This window comes from Halichoeres trimaculatus, unplaced genomic scaffold, assembly GCF_033239565.1.
Source record: "Halichoeres trimaculatus isolate MK-OKI-2021-1 unplaced genomic scaffold, fHalTri1.1 fHalTri1_scaffold_7, whole genome shotgun sequence".
Lineage (NCBI taxonomy): Eukaryota > Metazoa > Chordata > Actinopteri > Labriformes > Labridae > Halichoeres > Halichoeres trimaculatus.
In genome coordinates, this window is record NW_027437185.1 from 16,581,567 (window position 1) to 16,602,386 (window position 20,820).

A 20,820-nucleotide genomic window follows, 5' to 3' on the forward strand; every position below is an offset into this window, starting at 1 on the left:
TGTATGAAAAGACAATTAAATAGATCTTACTGCTTACAATAGCCATCCAAACAGCCGCTTAAGGATTCAATACCTATGACTAAAGGTTTATTATATACGTATGTAACTTTAATATTGTGATATCGTGTTTTCTATGGTAAATCTATCTATGGATCAATAACATTTACTAAAAACGATACAGGCGAAGCGTTGAATAATGTTATAATGAAAATAACTGACACAGGAGTTGAGGAAAATGTGTGTTTTTACACACTGCGACATTAAGAAAACGTAAGACACCTAGCCACCAACAATAAGACATCTAAAACAGTGCAACTTTGCAAAACAAGCTCATGAATAACCAGCTTTTTAACATTTTTTACTATTTTGTCATGAAACGTGCAAGATGTGATCAAGCGCGGTTTCATTACATCGATAACCGGTAAGAAACGTCAGAAAGAAAGAATACAGATTCTGGGAGAGGGTATGGGGGGGCTTGACGATGACGTTTTACGTAGACCTCTGATGCCTTTAGAATATCTGGAAATTTGTACTGAGTGCACCACATCGAGCCTACTATGTTTCATTTTACAGAGGAAAAGCTTTGTTTTCATCAGTGTTAGGCCATACCAATATTTCAGAGTGTTTATGTACAAAAATGTTCAAATAAGTGTACATACTTTTCATTACTTTACACTGCATCACTTTTATCTTACTCGGCTTCATTCACATGTCCCTGAACTCAGTGAATGAGTTGTCTTGTATAGTTTAACAACAAGAAAAGTGAGAATTGTACATTAAAAATAATGTATTTTTTATCGATTTCTTATTCTTCTTATTATTATTTGCCCAAAATGAAGGACAATCGAAGCTCAATCTTTCCTTCTTTTCAATGATCGCAATTGTGTTTGCAAAATCCGAGTCTATGTGACTACGTGAACGCAGCGCCAGTGTTGGGACTTCAGTGGACTGAGGACGTAGCACAGACAGCTTCAGCTTCTTCGGGCAATTGACGCTTTGCACCGCTGTAGGTTGTTTACCCGCCTGTGTTTTGCTTAAACAAAAATAGAAATGGAGGGAAACGTTTGCAACATTCAGGTACTTCTCCGAGCTGCCGAGTTTCTTGAAAGAAGAGAACGGGGTAAGTGTTTGAAGCCAAACTGTCAGTCTACAGGAGAGGAAGTTGGTTATTGTTAAAACAGCAAAATGCACAATGAAATGATCATATCTGTGCATGCAAGACGGTACCAGAAACGCAATGTATTGCAGCCGGTTGGGAAACATCCAAAAGCTTTGCCTTGAAGTTATTTCAGGCGATTTTTCTTATTTGACTCAGTGACCTACATATCGGTCGCATCATTGTACTCAAAGGCGCCAATCTGGTCCCATTTGAAAATGAATCTGAGCGGCACTCGGCGCTCTTTACGATGAATGAATGCAGTGCAGAAAGGGCAAAGCATTACGTTTGTTTCGTGATTTAGCGATTATAGACATTGTACTGGGTATTTCTGTTTCATCGATCTGACAAAGTGTTTCATAACACTGAATAATTTGTTAGTGATGGCGCCAAAACCAAAGACAGATCCTCCAGCTGATGATACTGATGACAGAAATCGAGTGTTTTTCTACTCCTTTTGTCACACATATTGTATGAAATGGCAATGGATGTGTGTTTTATCTTTTTAATCAACGGGGAACTATGTATAAGCATTGCATACCATGCACTTTCAGACTATTTTCCAACATATTCTCTGATTTGTTTCCTTGCACAGAGGCAGAACATGGATATGCTTCTGTCCTGCCTCTCAGTCCAGATGACTCTGATAAGAGAAGCAAACAGAAGAACAAGAAGATATCTGCTGGTGGCAATAGGTGAATGCATTGCATAACACAACTGTCATAAAGGGCGTGGTTGTGTAGTTTCAAGTAGTTTGCTTAGGTTGATAAAGCACCCTTTAACACATGAAAACCTCACACCCACGCACGGTGCTGAGCAGCAGGCATCGTCCTTAATGTTATAAGACCTTAACAAACTCTTTCTCTCCTTCTTTCTCTGTGTTTCTGCAGATCAGTTCACAATGAGCTGGAGAAAAACAGGTAATGAATGATGAATTATATCAATAGTATCACATGTCAAATTACATTGGTGTGTCTTGCTAAAGATAATGAAGAATAAGCAACAATGTCTTCTTGTGCTGTACAGACGGGCCCAGCTGAGACACTGCCTAGAGCAGCTCAAAAAGCAAGTCCCCCTGTCATCTGACTCGATGAGGAACACCACCCTTAACCTGCTGAGACGAGCCCAGCTGCACATTAAGGTAGAGAAAGTCTCCTTGCACTGAATTATTTCTTCTGTTGTGCAGGACGGACTATTACTTCTATTTTTGCACTGATAGTGTTGCTGACTTGTACGAAAGCTTGCGTTGAAATGCATTTTCTGCTCACTTCTCTATTTTTCTGGTCTCTCTTTCAGAAACTGCAGGAGCAGGATGAGCGTGCAGAGCAGCTGAAGGGCCGCCTGCGCTGGGAGCAGAGAGAGCTGCAGGTTCGATTGGAGCAGCTGCAGAGAGGCACAGAGAGGATGAGGAACGACAGCCAGGGGTCAACCATGTCCTCCGAGAGATCTGACTCAGACAGAGGTAAGTCTCTCATGGGCCAAGAAGAGAAGCACAGTCACAGTGATGCCGTATTACTACCAGTGAAGTAATAACATTTTTCAGACATATTCTAGTACTCTGTTTTCAAAACAGATGTAACTTGATACATTTCACTGTGTTGGGACCTGATTGTTTTCTTTTTAAGCCTCATGTGATAATTGGACAAAAATTATTTTCTTTTGGAGATGGCACTCAGCATCAGATCTAAATACTGACATGCATTTTTGCGGATTCTTTGTTATGGTGGTCTGTATCTGAGGCTAAAACCAGCATTGGAACAGCTTTATAAAAATCCAAATATTTCTATTCAAAACAGGCTTGATTTAAAGTTCCTGGAAAATATATGGAACGAATAAGCAAAAGTTTTATTATGAGGCAAATACTTTTTTTTTTCCAAATATCAAAGCAGTAATATCAGTTTTCTTAGCTCTTTGTGATATGTACATGTTATATTTTTCACTCCACTAATGGATTTAATCTTTGTGTTTGTTTACAGAGGATGTGGAGGTTGATGTGGAGAGCATTGTGTTTGACTGCATGGACTCTGACGGACTGAGCATTACACACTCGGGTTCAGACCACTGTTACTCCAGCATGGACAAAGTCTGGCTATGACCGCAGTAAAACAGTAAAATACTGTACGCAATGCCACCAGGTGAACGGGAGGAGGAAGAGGAGAAAACATTCCAAAAATAAGCAAACAGAGGAGGAAGAGGAAGAGGGAAGATGGCGAAAAATGTTACCGTATAACTGAACATGTTTTTCTTACAAAAGAAGTAACTTTGGACTTTCTTTTTTTCAGAATATGTCAGACTACAATGATGCTATAGATGAGCTGAGTCCATTTGCACTGAAAAGCAGTAAAAATCACTGGGCTGGGATGGATGTAACATAAGCATTTATATTTTCTGGCAAGCATTAACAGCATTTCTTCAAAAGCCATACAACATCTGTGACTCTAAATGATTTTAACAGTTTTAATCATTTATCTTACAGATTTTTTTAATCCAAAAAGGGCTCTTTTATTCAATACTTTTAACTTATTCTTTACTACAGTATCTCTATACTGAATTCTGCCTTAAGTCAGATTTGTTTCTGTATTCATCACTGCTTTCTTTAGCACTAAGTTGAATTTCAGTAACGTCATGTGTAGCATGCACTTAAACATTTATCTGTGCTATTTTTCTTTGTATTATTGCCTTTTATGTAAGGTCAGCCATGTATTTGATCTTTTCCTCAGTTGCACAAAACTTCCTCACATTGCACTTGTTTTGTTTCTAAAGGGTAAAATATCAAAATGAAACCATGAGCAGAAAGGAACTGGTCATATTTGCACATTTATAACTGGCAACTAAGCAACCTTACTGAGTATTCGTTTGGTATATCTGAACAAAATTCAGTCTGTAATTGAGCGCAAGAATACTGACGGCTAGTGTTTAGGTTACAGGGGTACATCACAACTGTACACATCAATGCTTTTGGAGTTTGTCCGTATAAATGTTAATAATGCATGTCACGAAAACAGTCAGGCAGGTGTTGTCTACTTGTAATAATTACACAATGTGAGATGTATTACAAGTATGTATCATATTCATTGCTATATATTTAATAATTGAAGGTGCTTCTTCTCTTTACTTTTTATATGCAAGATGCCTTATTATCTTTTGATATTATGTATGCATTCATCTGTCTCTCCGCCCAGTAATATTATGTAGCATTTTTGTACTGGTGTAAGCTTTTTTTTATTGAATAAATATTTTCTATATTTATTTGTTGTTTCTGATCATTCTATCTTATGATTTCTAAAATCAACATTGTCAGATCTTAAACTGTGCTTTAGGGGATTTCACCTATGGTTTTGAATGAGGTGATGATGAATGATAAACAAGCAAAGACAGGACAGATATTTAAATGCTTGTTGAGGTCTTGATCTTTCCAAAGGACAATAGACTTAATATCCTCACTGCTTCAGGACTAGTCCTTTTTAAAAGGTGTTGGGACTTTGGGGAGGGGGTTAACAGTACTTTTAATTTTAACCTTATCTGTCAGTGCAAGTCATTTGCTCTTGACACCATAAAACTATTCTATAAATCCAAATTTGAATTTTTATTTTATGGTTTATCAATTGATTATAAATTGCAAAGATTTCAAAAAAATTCAAAGTTGCTAGGCGCCGCCCTGTTGGCTATGGCTGCCTTTTGCAGCAGCTCTCTCTGTTTTGTCCGTTCCTTGTAATTTTTTCGTCTCTCTTTCGTAATCTTTGTATTCGGAGTGGATCATTAATTTGTATGGCTCATTTGTTGGTCATGGACACCAAACTTTTTGTGGCTTCAGCAATATTTTTACTACTTTTGCTCCTGTGTTTGTTTGGAGATCCTACATGTAACCATGGCTGCATTGTGTACATGTGAACCCAGCTGTTAGCAGCCTGTAGCATGTCAATGCTAACTGGTGTAAGGCCTGATGTCTTCCCACAAGGTGGGAAGAAGGAGATGAGGACGACGTGCTGATTCTCAGGTGTGAGCTAAGAAGTGACGACATGGACCTGCCCTTCCATCCATCGTTATTGGGAACGTAAGATCTATCTCCAATAAGATAGACGAGCTAGCCGTGCTAATCTGGCAACAGAGGGAATACCAGAGGGCAGAGTAGCATCATGCTATTCACAGATGTGGCTAACAGAGCTAACATCAGACACCAACACATTGGAAGAGCTTCACCTGCTGTGAGCAGACAGGATCCAGGAGACAGAGACTGAACAGACTGCTGAAGAAGCTCAGTCCTGGACCCTGTGGAGGTGGAGGCTGGCTGAACTGGAGAATGATGGACAAGCTGTCATCATCTATTTTCTTATGGACCTTTTTGCACTTTCTGTACACTTTCTTACTTTTGTTTTCTTGTTTGCTGCTGTGACTTCAATTTTGTTGTACTTGTTACAATGACAATAAAGTTCTATTCTATTCTATTTTATACAAAATATGTCGACAAAGCATCAGGTAAAATATTTAATCAAAAAAATGGAACCAAAAAGATAAATACAATAAGCTACAAAAATTATTTTAATTTAAAAAAAAAAAAAAAAAAAACAAAAACAAACAAACAAACATTAACAGCTGTAACAAACACAAATGGTGAACTCAGAACATCAAAATAAAGTGCATAATAATATTTTTTGTATGTTTTTAGTCAATATCTGGTCTGATTGGTGAGATATGCGCATGGCATATTAAATCTTTTTCACAATCCTTCAAATGTGTCAGTCTGGAAAGAATACATTTTTCTATAGTGTGTGTTTGTTTCAGGGGGATGGGTCCATGTAATGTCTTATCATGAATACTGTAATTCATCCATGCATTATCTTCTGCAATTGCTCCAACACCTTGTATTTTGAATGTTTTGATAAGCAGATGTCATAATAAAAGACAAAAACAAAACATAAAAAGCTTGATTGTCCAACAGCATTCCCTACATCAGTGTTGTTTTCCATTGTTGCATTTTTCTTTCTGTTCATTAGGATATTTCTTCTTCTTTTTTTTTTTTCTTTTTTTTTAGCTCTGTTTGAATATGGATGTTAACATTTCAACAGTTCCTAACTATCTCCTTACGTCTTTAAAATTCTGCATTGTTTAACCATTCTGTTCCGTATAACTCTTTCTTATGAACACTTTTGGTGTATTACAGGGTTTTCTGTCCTGATGTTGGCATCTGCTCTCTTGGGAATGAAACTTTATTTTTAAAGACATGACACTGCACAAGCCAGAATGATTTTCTTACTTTCTTTTTTTTTTTACTTTGCAGACTTTGGAGAAAATGTAGAATGACTGAGGGCCAGATTATGGCTCTTTCAATCAGTTGTGATGAAGGAAGAAATCTGGCATCAGCTGAAATCAGTCTCCAATGATGATTAGGTTGATACAAAATATGTGCAAAGTTTAATGAGTTGAACATTCTTCACTCTGGCAAACAACAACAGGCTAATAACTGAAACAGAGAAGAACACATTTTTGTTCAAAGACTTCACAGCATGGTTGGAAAGAAACTCAATTTATTGATAAGCTGATTATTTACTGGATACAGTAAGAGCACATTGTTGTGTTGGATGCATCATTGGATTATCTGTACATTTCAAGGTGTCACTTTAAAGTTTGTTCACGTTGCATTTGTAGGCAAAGACACTGATATTCATAGTCACCAGATCTTTCTACATTTTCAGGATAAATGGATCAACATAGCAGTGACTGCAAACAATATGGACCCATCTTCAGTCAAAACACTTCAACTTGAAGCAATCAGTCTTCATAGGATGAGTAAGGTGAGGCTGGTGAACTGAAGCAAATAAAGACAACATAGCAACAAAACTTTGAGAAGAAGTAAATCAAAAATGAATGAAAACACATAAATCAAAAGGTCAGAGGTATGATAACATGAGCTCCTGTTGTTAACACAAAGCAATGACAAAACAACACATACACAAAGCAAATGTTGATGGGCACAGAGGTCGAGCAAAGGTCTGAAGATCAGTATGGGGCTTGGCAAAGTGCTGGGATCATTTTATGGCACCCAGAGCCAAATTCAACCAACCCTTCCCCTATCTCTGGTAAACACTGAGATCATCTGGTATCAAAGGTAAAATAAATTCAGCATGAGGCAAACAAGGAGGCTGAAAGAGGCTCTTAAACCGGCTCAAGCCTTATTATGGTCCACCTACCATTTAAGTTAGAAGCTTCCTCATAGAGGCGTCTACCCGTGACCAGGACTAGTTTGTCTTACCCCCAACTTTCAGGGGGGTACAGATAAATCCATCCCAGTATCAGTTACACAGAACTGATGATTTTACATATCTCACATCACACATATTGTTTCTTCTGGGCGTGTGAAGCAAGGTCTTTGGCTTTCTCCTTAGCTGCCAGTGCTGTCTCTCTTGCTCGTTCTGTCGCAGTTTCTGCTAGAGTTCTGGATGGTGTCTCCCCTACAAAAAGTACAACATAAGCATCGCTGCATCAGGTTAAATGTCTTTTTATATTGTCCTGGAAAACCATTTGGGTCATCACACAAACACAACAGTTCCAATTTTTTCATAAAAAACACATCTCTGCAGCTTAAAGTGCGTGGGATACATTTATGGGGAAATATGTTAAGACTGGAATCATAAAAAAAACTAGTTTAATTATGTTGTTCCTGATTAGTTTAGATCGGCTGACCAACAAGAATGCTGTTTTTTTGTTGTTGTTTTTTTTTTAATCTTTGCAAGTTCTGTTTTAGATTTTACAGACTGGGGCTCAAATTTATTCAGAGTTTTTAACAATTACTATTTAGTTAAACATTAAACCCTTGTTTAATGGTATTGAGGAAGTTAAATCACCACAAAGTCCAGATTTTCTTTTTGCAAGTTATCAAACCAGACTTTCAGTGGTACAATCTGGAGGGAGGGGCGATTAACTTCTGAAATAGCTACAAATAGCAAACACCAAGTATGAGTATTGATGGATGCCAGAGAAGGACAAACTTGTCGATTTGTGTCTAGAAAACACACCACAATCGAATTAAAAGTGAGAGGAAGTGAACAGAAATTGAAATGGATGTAGCAGGTTGTTAAACTGCTAGCAGCTGTCCTTGTCCTCTGTAAATGGCTGTTCCAATGTTGGATTGACTGCAGGGGACTTGTAAGATACCTAGTTTTGAGAGTCAAACTCTGGTTGTCAGTGACTCTGTTGGTGTGCAGTGCACTGAGCACATCACACACAAAAAGAACAAAAACATTTAATCTGTTATTGTTTGTTTGGGGTATTTCACACAGTTCAGCTAAAAATCATCAATCAGCAGAGAGGTTGTAAAAAGATATGGGTCACAGTGCATTGATCTAAAGTTATCATGTTATTACTATACACAATTAATTGAATTGAAACCAACATTGCAATATGATACAATGCAATTTTCAAATTGCAAAGGCTGCAATATAAAGTAAAAAAAGAGCTTCATGTACAGAGACCTGGAGGGAATATAGTAACTTGTGCTTGTTCTTCCTCAAAACTAGCAAAAGTCAAACTCCTGGGTTTTTTTTTCTGGCAAAAACCTGTGCGCTACATATATTCGCTATAAAATGACTGTGGCTGGCAGATCCATATCCTATAGAAGAGGTTTAGGGCCACTAGAAAAATAAAAAAGTAAAAAAAAAAGCAATTTTTTTTTATTACTATTTTTTCTGAGAAAAAAAGTCAGAATTCTGAAATTTTGATGTTCTATTTATTTATTTATTTATTTCCAGTGACCCTAATCTTCTTTTATAATACCCTTTGTTCACTTTGTTCTGCACAATTTGTTACCCTTATTGACAACTGGAGGTTGGTGAAATTTCACAGTGTTCCTTTTCTTTATCAATTAAAAATTGCAGGTAAGAATTGTTTATATGTCGACAGTATCCTTTGTCGTGTTGGTCGTTCTTTAGAACGAATTAGTGCTTCTGCATAGTAAATATTGCAGGAAAAATTGCATGCTCAATAGCAATCACAAAATTGGTCCAAAAAAACTGCAAATAGATTATTTTCCAAAATCTTTCAGCCTTTTATTATTATCAACCATTTACCTTGCATCTTGGCCAGGACGTACTCAAAACCTTTCATGGTCTTTGTGACACTGGTCTTGAACCTTGCAAGTCCAAATTCCTGGAAAGGGAAACACAAAGCCTTGTGTTGATAACCTGCGACTCATGTTACATATTTACCAACATGTTGTCACAACATACGCTTGCAATAATAACCTGCCCACAATCAGTCATCAGCACTCAGCTCTAACTGCTCAGCTGTTGCACCTCAGCGCTGTGCGCCGTATTTCCACATGCAGAATGAAAGTCTTCCTTTCCTTTGAGATGCCACACACCACTTTCCCTGGGCTGTTACGCACTTTTCCACTCCTCTTTACTCTACTGACCTGAATAGCTCTAGTGAGTCCGTACACATTGGAAGAGATCCAAGCTTCTCTTTTTATCTCTGTCCAGCTGCCATTCTCAGGGTTAATTCGGTACTCGCAGCGCTCCTCCACAGACTGGGACAGAAGAGAAAAACCAAACAAAGTGACAATGTGGCCATGTGGTTACTATGTGTGATGTCAAGTGTGTAGGGGAGGCAAACTTTGTGGTACCATGAGGCGAGCGTGGCTGATGTTCCATGTCATTGTGGTCATGGTCCTTTTCTGAGGGTCCACGATGGAGTCCTCGATGATGTACGCTGAGCTGGCCATGTGCTTCGGGAGGTACCGCTCCATCCACCGTGGTGCTCGGCTAGTTTTGGTCAACAGACGTCTGGAAATTAGGCAATTTGCTGGAGTTACCTCTCGGAAAATGATGTCCTCAGTAAGAACATGGTTACTGTTGAAAAGAAGGAAAGGTATGGGTTAGGATTACAAAAACAAATCATTAAAGTTTAGTGACTAATGACTTTTACCACTTTAAATGCTGTATTTAGCAACATACTTAAAATACTTCCTCAATTAAATGATATTCAGGGAAAGGTCAATGTACAAGGGAAGCAGAGCACGAGCATCAAAAATGAACAGTGATTATTATTAATTAACTGTTAAGAACAGGAGAGCACTGTGGTACAATATTATCAGATTACTGTCTGGGGTTAAACAGAGATCTTCTGTGTAACCTGGAGAAACTCAACTGTGAACATTTCAGCTGATCTATAACTTTACACATGTATCTGTCTTTATAACAACAATGACTCAAATCACTCCCACCGAATTTCATGGTTGTTGTTTTTTCTTAGGTTTGCTATTCTTTTTTTTTTTAATTTCCTGCCAGGCAATTTTATTTCACACAGCAGATCAACAACTCAACTCTCTTCTTTGTCAATCAGAAAGTTTAGATGGCTGAGTGAGTGATACGTGTCAGGGTAAAGGAAAAAACTACACTTGAGACAAATTTAATATATCCATACCTCAAATTCTTCTCCACAACAATGTTTAAATCATATAAAAATCAAATGCTTGATGCAAGATAATTGGTGGTAACATTTGGCAGATAATGAAAACCAAAGCAAGCTTGAAGGCTCAACTACCAAACTAAATGGTGGATATACAAATCTTTCAGCAGATGTCATAGCAACATAAAGTTTAACAAAGTTTACTAAAGTTTAATTTCAATGTTTTTCAAGATAAAACCTATAATTATTTAAAGGAGCTATGTTTTGAGCCCTGTGATTAAATGCTATCATGTTGAGGGTGTAGCCTACCACTCTCCCCAGAAACAACTGGAGTCCGGCCCCCTGACACCCACCCCACCCTCAGCAGGGTAAGGCTTACAGACAAAGGATGTATTATTAATCTGTGGCCTCTGAGTTGCCTTTTTTCAAATTATATATATTTTTTAAGGTATAATGGACTTCTTTACCATAAATTTAAATTTACAAACAATACATTTTCATTTTAAGTCATTTAAACACTAACATACTTTCAGAAAGTATGGCAAACAGCAAAACAGATCCAGTTTAATGTTATACACAAATTATTAAGTTTCATAAACAACTGAGATACAGCTATATATACTCCGTTTTATTGTGCACATATCTGACATATGTGTCAGAAACGAATCAGCTTTGGAGCAGAGTTATCACACTTAACCATACTTTATATTCAATTTATTAAAGTACAACAAAGTCTGATTAAATTGCTGATTACTTCTGTCAAAGCTTTTCTTCTTCAAGCTGCCTGTCCTGCAAGTATAGGAGCTGTGTAGGAGCGGAAGTTGAATACCTCCAACCCCTCCCTCTTTCTTTTCTTTCTCTCTCTCTCTTTTTTTTTTTAAATCACAATTTTTGATCTAGCAAGAAGATGTGTGATGGAAAAACTGAATTTGTCCTCACCTGTAAGGGTTTGGGTATCGTTGCCAGAAGGCAACACAAACTTGGTCCCAAGTGCTTTTGAGCAAACCAGCGCAGCAGTGATACTTCACCATTGTTCTGTGTTTTTACTCTGGCAATACCCTGCAGAAAAACGGAACAAACAAAACGAGTCAGTTTCCTAGTAGCTTTAAAATGCAGGGGAGGGGTTAACAGTGTGTTTGTTCACGGTAAATACAGATTTTTCGACGGATGGGGAAATTAAGGTTTATGTCAACGAAAAAAACAAGTGATTCAAAAAGACCATGGGTGAATGTTGAGTATGTAATGTGTCTAAATGCGTTTTACATAAAAACCTATGTGACCTATGGACACGATGATACTTTTCCTGAACTTTCTAGCTAACCTGAAGGCTAGTTGACAGCTGTCAAACAGATGAAGCAGATCTTTGTCGCTTTGAAGTGTCATTCTTAACGCTTCCGGTTTTTCTCCAGAAAGGCTAACACTAGCAGCACAATCTGATCAATGTTTGAACACTGCGTGGTAGATACTTATACATTAGGTTGGACACGTTTGTCACGTCCGCAATCCTTAGCTTCCTAGTTAGCATGAGCTAGCCTAGCATAGTGGCAGACCCATGAATGAATGGCCCAGAATGACCCAGAAACTGTCTCTGACCGACATTCAAATAACAGCTCAGTGGATGCATTTGAGAGGCAGAGGTGGTTACCTGTGCGTCGACAACATTCAAAGATCAAGTTCTTGCATCCTAACCTCCTCCTGTCGGGATGAACTTCAGCCATGCAGCCACGGACAGCTCATGTCAAACGTGACTCGGACTCGAGAAGAAGGTCACATATTAACGTCACATCCGGTAAATTGTAGAACTGCACTGATCACTTTGAACACTAGAGGGCAGAAGGTTACTGTATCATTTTTTTTGCACAGTTCAGTTACCTAAGAGGTGCTATGAGGAGTTTCTAAGTGATCTTTAAAAAGCCTCACTTCTAGATATATGCCTGATAATAATCCACGATTTAAAACGAGATTATCAGCACCCAAATAGGTATGTGTAATGCTACCTCTCAGCTCCCGCCTCGGGTCGGAGAGGAACGTGTTGCTTCATGGCACTTTGAAGTCTCAATGACAACACCACATCGGGCGACGAAAGTTAAGTAGTGAATGTAGAGATTCTCGTTTTTCTATGCTGAAAACATTTTTTTAGATTGATATTTTAGTATTGGTTGACACTGCAGCTGAAATGTCTGATTAAAAAAAGGACACAAGATAAGAAGAAAGCTAATTGGAAGAGTGATAGAGCACGAGCTAAAGGCTAAAACACAGGTTAAGCTGTTTGTGACTATGTTAATTCCAGCCCACATGGAGCAGTTATACTGCAGGGGTCTGCTCTTGGGAGTCTAGCAATAAAATGAACAGTGAGGTTATGTTTGCTCTGCTTGGTGGGGTTGGAGTTGGTACATGAGCATTGGGAGGACATTACCAGGATTCAGTGACACTACACATGATTGACACATCTTAGAGCACTTGACAGTAACACTAATCAGATATTTGCTCACGTCTATTCACTAAACAACACTACAAACTGAGTTTACAAAGTCTGATTATTGTCTTATTTTAAAAAATATTTGTAACCATAAATAAATACATTACCTTGTTGCTTTGCATCCTGCAAAAAGTTGTCCTGAACAATAAAAAGAAGATCCACCCTCCATTCACTCGCTTCCAGAACAAATAAATGCCTTGGCAAGACTTAAGTCCTTCCAACACTGGAAGATGGTGCTCACAGGAAATAAGTCTTATCCCAGAAAAACACTAAAGATTCCAGATACTCCCAACAGCACCTTTATTGGTCAAATGTTGTGAGGTGTTGTCAAAGCTTTAATAAATGCCATCTCCTCTCTTAGAAATGAAAATCAATCAACTCAAATAGTTAAAACTTCTTTGATGATAGGGCTTCTGTACAAAGAGCATTTTGGGGGAGGAAATTGTCCGCCTCAGCTGCTGGAGAATATGGTCTATCTCCTTCACAAACTGAAATAATCCCTGAATAAAATGTGCGGTTTGGAGCAGATTTTCCAACAGCTGTTGGATCTAATGCCAAGGGCCTTCATTTTAATGTTAGTCTGTTTGCTGGTAGTCCTGATAAAGGCTTACAGCTGCAAAAATAAACCACGACACATAAAGGAATATATGCTGAGGCGGGGTAATATCAGACGTGGGTGTCTAGAGACAGCAGCATAAACCATATTCACATTTCCCATGTTGTATAATGAATCACACTCTGTAGGACACTTATGCATTAAGTGTTTTATTGGATGATACTTGGACCCCCAGGTTCTTTTTTGTTGTTTTTCAAGTCTGAAAGTTTGAGTACAACTTTAATGGTTGCAGTTTCATCATATGCATTGTCTTCTCTTGGTGGATTGTGCAGTCCTTCAGTCTTAAGGGTGCAATGGACAACCAACCTGAATGATTTTTGACTGTCTACGTGTGGAGTTAGTGTGTGCCATCATATGCCACCATTTTTAATCATACAGTCCCATACAGACAGGATACTTACCTTGATTCTTCTCTGTAAGAATGTGGATGTGCCCCACTCAGAACAAAGTCTCCATCTAGATGTTCACAACAAATAATGGAAAATGTGAAAAAAAAAACCCTACCGACATATGTTCCACTGTAATAAGTATAATACCCTGAAAATGACACCTTAGCAGCTAGGTATATTTTGGCTGCTTCTCAATCGTTAATTTTAAGTATACCCCCAAAGCAGCTCGCCTTGTGCTACTGAGTCATAAAGAACCTGTTTCTTTCACTTTACAAAGTCAATTGGTTTTTATTCCAATTCTTTTGGTCACAGGCCTGCTGGTCCATCTAATGTGGAACAGCTGGGTGTCAGGTAAAAGCATTTAATTTCCTGGTTAGAAAGATAATCATGAAGAGTTTCCTCTGGATTACTTGGATAAGAACTGAAAGAAAGGACTCAAAAAGCAGTATTTGGAATAATTAAACAAAAAACCATCCAAATGCTTTGGACAGCCAGCAGAAAGAAAGATGAGTGTGAAAAATTAAATTTCATCATAGTCACATTGGTTCCTCTCTTCCCTTCATTAATTCTTTGCACATCCTTGGTCAAAAATTGACGACAAATGCAGCAGAGTGCATTATTAACAGGACATTACTTACCAACAAGAACTCAGCAGTTACAGGAAACACATTGTACAGTTAACCAAGTTAAATAACACCATAGTAAACATTTTAAACACATCCAAATAGGTTTGACAATGTTTTTCACAAGTACCATTCACAGAGAAAAGACAGGTCATACAGAAAAACGACTGGCATGCAAACCTTTGAGCCCTCTCCAGTGACAAAGATATTGAAGCTCAAATCATTCAAGTCAAAAGGCTATTTTTGAAACCACAAGCACCACAATCCAAAGGTGCTGTCATTGTGTCCAGTGATAAAAGGGCTTTTCACTTGTGTTCATCTCATACAGCAGTCGGAGGATGCCCGCCATTGCGACCATTCAGAGTCAGTCCTCTTATGGAGCGAGTCCTGAAGGAGCCATCGGTTTGGAAGGAATCTGGTTTGTCCTCACAGCGGAACACCATGAGGAAGCCAGTCCTGTAGTTTTTATTCATCCACCCATACAGGAGAGGGTTGGCGAAAGTTGAACACATGGCTATGATGTGAAACACCGTGTATATCAGTTTGTACTCCTTCAGCCTGAGCACCAGGTCGAGATCACTGGCCAATTGAAAGACGTGGAACGGCAGCCAGCAGACTGCAAACACCACCACAACCAGTGCCAACATCTTGGTAGTCTTTTTGCGGCGTTTGATGCTGTCATTGCGACTGGATGGGCTGACGTGGTTCTTAAGTTTCACCCAGATGCAGATGTAGGCATAGCTGATGATGGCTAAAGGGAGGATGTACTGTAGGAGCAGCATGGAGAGGCTGTAGATGACCCCGTCCCTGCTTGTGCCATGGGGCCACTTCTCAGAACAAACAGCGAAATCCATGTTGAGAGACAGGATCTGCTCGTGTCGGTACTCTCTGAAAATAGCAAGGGGCGCTGCCAGAACAGCTGACATAGTCCAGGTGAAGGCCATGATGAGGAAGCTGAGGTGCCATGTGAGTCGTCGACCAAGGTGGAAGACGATGCAGCGGTAGCGCTCCAGAGCTATGACTGTTAGAGTGAGGATGGACACGTGCACACTCAAAGCCTGAGCGAAGGGAACCATGTGGCACAACAAGGCCCCAAACTTCCACTCATCCAGCAGAGTGTAAACCAGAGTGAAGGGCAGGCAGAGAGTGTTCACCAGGAGATCTGCCAGGGCCAAGTTAGCGATAAAAAAGTTTGTCACAGTTCGCATATTTCTGTAACGAATAATCATGTAGATGACGAGGGAATTCCCCAGCAGCCCCAGCAGAATGATCAGCGAGTACGCTGTGATTAATGTGATCTGGACTCCAAGGTGCTTGGTAATGTCAGTGTGAAAACCAGGTGTTTGAAAATCCATGCTGTTGTTGAGGAAACCCAGGGGGTCTGTTTGATCCTCCTCCCCTTCACTTGTGCTGTTCGATGTGTCTGGTGGACTCATTTTGAAGGAAGATGCCAGATCGAGGCTGAGCCAACACCTTGGGAGAAAAAAGCACAAAATATCATTTGTGAAAAAAACCATCCAGAGCAGGGTTTCTATCAAAGCATGAAAAGAAACCATGAGGGTGTTCAATCGCAACAACACTCCAGCTCGGGGTGTTAAGATATCTCCCCTGATAAAACCGCCTGATCTGCATTTATGTCCACTGCTGACTCCATTGTCAGATTTAAAACAGAGTCACCACAGGGGGTCGTTTCTCTGAGTATGCCTCCCTATGCATCTGCGTGAGTGTCTGGTACATGATCCCTCCCTGACTTCCCACCAGTAAAAGCTGTCACTCAGATATGCTTGAACGCCTAACCAGACTAGAAGTCAGAGCTACTACCAACTGAACCCTCCTTCATTTTTTTCCTTCTTCTTGTGCCTCACATTATCTTCTGTTATCAAATAAATCAACTTTTCACAAATACACTGAAATATGCATACATATCCCCCATAAATGTAAAGAGAAAATAGCATTACACAAATTTGTCATTTATTCTTTTGGACTCAGAAGTAAGAGCAAAAACATTTGATTAAAGTCGAGCGCTAATGTAACCAGAGTGGAAAGAACTAATGAGCAACCATTTCATTATTCCATTCACATCACCTGGAACTGCTGGTTTGCATTGTAACTGTTATACTGCTATTACAGACCTGAAGTGTCTTATGTGAGAAATGAAACAGTGCGTTTTCGAATAAGTAAGAATCCTCTAATGAATGCAGCCTAATTATTACGACAATAACCACAGATTGCATTGAAGAAGTGGGGCTTCTGTCAAGCTACGCTATTGAAAAGATCACATTTCAGCAACAGATAGTAATCAAAACTGCTCTTTTTAGGACATAACCTAATCCTTTCCAACACCAAACCTTGACATCAAATAGACCATATTTCCTCTTAGTGCTCTTTACATTATGAATAAACCTACACATGGTCTTGAAAAAGTGTTCACTTGATCATATTAGTTTTAAATTTTGTAAACATATGCCTGGACACTTGTGCCATTATGGAGGCTAAAGGGAAAATGACGGAGGAAGCAATGTGATCAGGGGGAGTCAGCCAGTTCAAAGCCACATCATTAGAGCAGCAGACTGCTCTCATGTCCTGGTACAAAGAAACATTGTGAAGTATATCTTATTCCTGCTGGAATTATCCTGTTGCACAAGCCAATTCCAGGTAGACATCCTTTACTTTCAGGAGCGCTCTGTTACTTATTATCATGTCATTTCTGCCAATTTACCCGTGAGAGGCTACAAGCTCCTGCTGAACACAGGAAGAATATTTTGTGGCTGCATGTCCAGAATAACGGTAAATGTTTGAATGCTAAATAACAACCAAGGCTCTGCCATCTCATTAAATAAATGAATGCTAATTCAATTGAGTAACACAAGACTCAGCCTGAGGCTATGCACAAATCTGTATTACTCTGGTTCTGAATAATTTCATCTAAGGATGAGGAGAACTCCACAGGTTTGTATTTTTTCTTCTTTCCTTCTCTTTGAGGGTACTGAGACCTGGGATGACTTTGCACACATTTCGTAGCCGACACTAAGTCCCTGGAGTTTTTTTATAGGCCACTAAAATGAACAGAACAGCATTTAGTGAGAGGTCATCTCTGTGGTGACAGACACTCGTTGCAGGCTCTAGGGAATCTGTAGCTCATTGTGACAGACTTTATTGATGTCTCATATTTTTATATCCTATTTTTCTAAGACTAATGTAAATTTGCTGAATGGCTGTACACATCAATACGTGAGTTTCACATTTCTCTCTCATCTACTTTAAATAGGAATACGTTGAAAAAATAAACCTATAAAGTGTGCAATGTTAAGAGTTAAAACCAGAAATAAAGATGCATGGGTCCCCCAATTAAAAACAAGGCACGAGGCCCTTGGAGGGGGTAAAACATCGAGTGGACTGCACACCCACACTGTGCGATTGACTTGCAGGATTTTACTGACACAGGGAGCACTGACATGCATGGCAACAAGTATGGCACAGACCTAAATCCAAAAAGCACAACACAGCCCTCATGCTCCCTCTGCCAGCCCTTCCATGCAGCAGCTCACAATCATGAATTTATCAGGATTTATCATTGATCATGTGTACTTTGCAAAACATCAGTAACCATTTTCTGACTTGAGGCAGGCTTGTGCCAGCGAGCAGTCCATCACCATACACCTGCTGGAGCAAGACGCCACAATGCAACCGTGTTCTTCTTAACTCTATACGCAATCTAATTAAGAGGAGACGCATCAACCCCAGTCGAGTATGCACTGATGCTTTGTTCATGCGTAATTTGTTGTCATTTAATTAACTTAGAGAACAGCACGCATTCAATTATCTCCAAACAAGCCCTGCACGCTCATCCAGCAAACTCGACAGGTGCAAATCTTTCGCCCACGACACAAACACACTCTTTTTCGGAGTAGTTCGGACACTTGTTTTGGTTCCTTTCCAAGTGTTTTCCTCGTATCCAAATTACGCTGTATTATAGTTTCAATAACTGCAAGTTACGCAGCAAAAACAGAGAATTCAAAATTACCTCAAAGGAAAATTTCTTGCCACTTAAATAAAAGCCGTGTACTACAACAGACTCACCTTTCCACTATATCTTCTCTGGCAAACGAGTCTTCACTCGAGAGTGGTGTGAAACAAGGGGGGAAAATCCCGAAGCTCCTCCCAAGCTGTGGCGCCCAGTGCGCATCTTGTGGCTCTACTGTGCGTTCCCGAAGCAGCTCTAACGCGTCCACATCAGTGCCAGGGACCGTCACCGGAGATCTGCGCAGGAAGTGCGCTCTGTAGATGACATGTATATTCGATGGGTCTGTGCTCGGACATTTTCACTGCATTAGACGTTAGAGTCAAATGCATGTCAGTCTTCAGGGGGGAGAAACCTTTAAGGTGAAAAAATACGTCACCGAGTTTGTGACACTTGCCATTTTTCTCTTCCAGGAAGGTTTTTCCCCCTTTGAGCCAAGGCGTTTCTTCATGTCACTCTTGTGTACAGTTCTGGGTGAACTTTGGAACAATACAGGACTGTGAACCACATCCTCCTGCATTGTTTTATCCGAGGTTGCACATCACTGATCTAATTTCAGCAATCAAATGAGCAGCATCAAAAGCTACTCAGCGACACAACTTGATGTTGTGATGCAGCAGCATGAAACTGCTGCCAGATTTAGCTGATTCACTGTGAAGACAATGAAGACACAAATCTCTCACAAGCTCATTTCTCTGAGCCCCATGGCTTCCTGAAATAGATCAAAGTTTGTGCTGAACGGGTTTGTTAAGCTGTAAACAAACACAAAGAAGTGTAAGGTGCCAGATCACCAGGAAAGGGGACACCTCGCTGAGCAGTGGTACACTTAAACAGAGTTTTGTTAAGGGTTTTAATCAGTCATAAATCAATCATTCACCTGAATTCATTCATATATAGAGTTTGGACATTTAACGTGATTTAGAGTGTGGCTTGAGTCTTCTTTCGATCACTGTTGCCAAGCTTGAAGAGTTTTGTGGAGAACTGGGCAGTGATCAACACATTTCTCAAGGTAGATTTGTTGTTATGTACAGAAAAAGTATGACCTCGAGAAAACTTGTAAAAATAGATTGTAATACAGTTGTAAAAATACAGACGCTGAAGATAGGATCCCGTGCACAGCCCACTCTGTTGTGTTGAGTTATTGGGCTATGACAGGTTATATGGACCAACATTGTAGAAGGAGTCTTTTCATACAGCTGAATAATCCTGAGGCTTGCCAAGGTTTGGCAATTGTGGCACGCTTACATGTGCTTTTGCAAACAGGTCAGGGGATCAAGGCTCCCTTGAGTATTGAGAGTTGCCATTCAGAGTTGGAACTCAGATTTATCACAGTGCCTTGTGAGACCCATGAACCTCCTTGGCGGTATTTTTTGTGATGAAACAATTGCTGAGCTAATTTAATGGGTTGCAGAGCTTACCATTCTTGATTATTGTCTCAATTACAACAGCTGTCCCCTGGCTCCATGTGCACCAGGATAACCAGGGTTGACACTTCTTTCAGCACAACTTGCCTACATGAGTGATAAAGGATTTGTGTCCTTGTCACACACAAGTTATTACCCCGGCAGCAACTGGATCATTTTGACAGTGACAAGGAATAAATTGACTTTTTTTTACTCCCAATTAGGAGTAAAATCCTAGAGCGATTTCACCATTTACTGATAAAGGCAGAGCAGAGAGAGGTGCAGATGACAGAAGCTGTGAAGCATGAAAGGATGGATGTGCAGATAGAAGATTTTTCAGAACAGTAAATGGACAGAAGGATCCATCACCATTAACCCAGGATAAATCTTCATTGCTTACTTAATTAAAATTATTTGTGTATCCATCAAAAAACAGATTTTAGGCTTCTTTATGATCAGGTTTAACCTTCTCTTGTCCAACATTTCTTTATCAGTGACTTCTTCAGAGTTTACAACAGCCAACATCATGACCAATAAACGGTTTATTGATCTGCCAGCATTTAGAGATCTCCTTCTACTCTTGTATCAAGATCTCTTCAATCTCAAGATTTAAAAAAAAAAAACTTTTGGTCATTTTCTGACTTTTTTGATTTACATGCACTAATATGAATGTACACATACTAAATTTGTGAACTCTGAGTGACTCCTCTCTTTGACATTGATTCCTCTTT

The 20,820-nt window shown here is 39.4% G+C and overlaps 3 protein-coding genes across 3 annotated transcripts; 1 reads left to right on the forward strand and 2 right to left on the reverse strand.

Annotated features, from left to right (window-relative positions):
- The first annotated feature begins 980 nt into the window (after window positions 1–980).
- On the forward strand, window positions 981–4,405 carry mxd3 (MAX dimerization protein 3). The gene is made up of 6 exons (XM_074674370.1): window positions 981–1,120; window positions 1,752–1,851; window positions 2,047–2,076; window positions 2,183–2,297; window positions 2,453–2,618; window positions 3,133–4,405. Exons 1-6 carry the CDS (start codon window positions 1,051–1,053, stop codon window positions 3,249–3,251), a joined length of 600 nt encoding a protein of 199 aa, XP_074530471.1. The 5' UTR covers window positions 981–1,050; the 3' UTR covers window positions 3,252–4,405.
- Window positions 4,406–6,646: 2,241 nt separating this feature from the next.
- On the reverse strand, window positions 6,647–12,340 carry prelid1a (PRELI domain containing 1a). The gene is made up of 6 exons (XM_074674802.1): window positions 12,204–12,340; window positions 11,498–11,617; window positions 9,774–9,999; window positions 9,564–9,677; window positions 9,220–9,298; window positions 6,647–7,605 (listed from the first exon to the last, which is right to left on the reverse strand). Exons 2-6 carry the CDS (start codon window positions 11,587–11,589, stop codon window positions 7,484–7,486), a joined length of 633 nt encoding a protein of 210 aa, XP_074530903.1. The 5' UTR covers window positions 11,590–11,617; window positions 12,204–12,340; the 3' UTR covers window positions 6,647–7,483.
- A 1,557-nt stretch (window positions 12,341–13,897) lies between these two features.
- npy7r (neuropeptide Y receptor Y7) lies at window positions 13,898–19,222 on the reverse strand. The gene is made up of 2 exons (XM_074674800.1): window positions 18,746–19,222; window positions 13,898–16,138 (listed from the first exon to the last, which is right to left on the reverse strand). The coding sequence occupies exon 2, from the start codon at window positions 16,099–16,101 to the stop codon at window positions 14,986–14,988; it is 1,116 nt and encodes a 371-aa protein (XP_074530901.1). The 5' UTR covers window positions 16,102–16,138; window positions 18,746–19,222; the 3' UTR covers window positions 13,898–14,985.
- Between the last annotated feature and the right edge of the window lie 1,598 nt (window positions 19,223–20,820).

Coding starts and splice junctions, on each gene's coding strand:
- mxd3 (XM_074674370.1), top strand. CDS start 1,051: ATGGAGGGAAACGTTTGCAACATTCAGGTACTTCTCCGAGCTGCCGAG. Junction 1,852..2,046: donor ATATCTGCTGGTGGCAATAG/GTGAATGCATTG, acceptor GTGTTTCTGCAG/ATCAGTTCACAATGAGCTGG. Junction 2,619..3,132: donor GAGATCTGACTCAGACAGAG/GTAAGTCTCTCA, acceptor GTTTGTTTACAG/AGGATGTGGAGGTTGATGTG.
- npy7r (XM_074674800.1), bottom strand. CDS start 16,101: ATGAGTCCACCAGACACATCGAACAGCACAAGTGAAGGGGAGGAGGAT.
- prelid1a (XM_074674802.1), bottom strand. CDS start 11,589: ATGGTGAAGTATCACTGCTGCGCTGGTTTGCTCAAAAGCACTTGGGAC. Junction 10,000..11,497: donor CGATACCCAAACCCTTACAG/GTGAGGACAAAT, acceptor TCTTTTCAACAG/TAACCATGTTCTTACTGAGG. Junction 9,299..9,563: donor GACTCACTAGAGCTATTCAG/GTCAGTAGAGTA, acceptor TTCCCTTTCCAG/GAATTTGGACTTGCAAGGTT.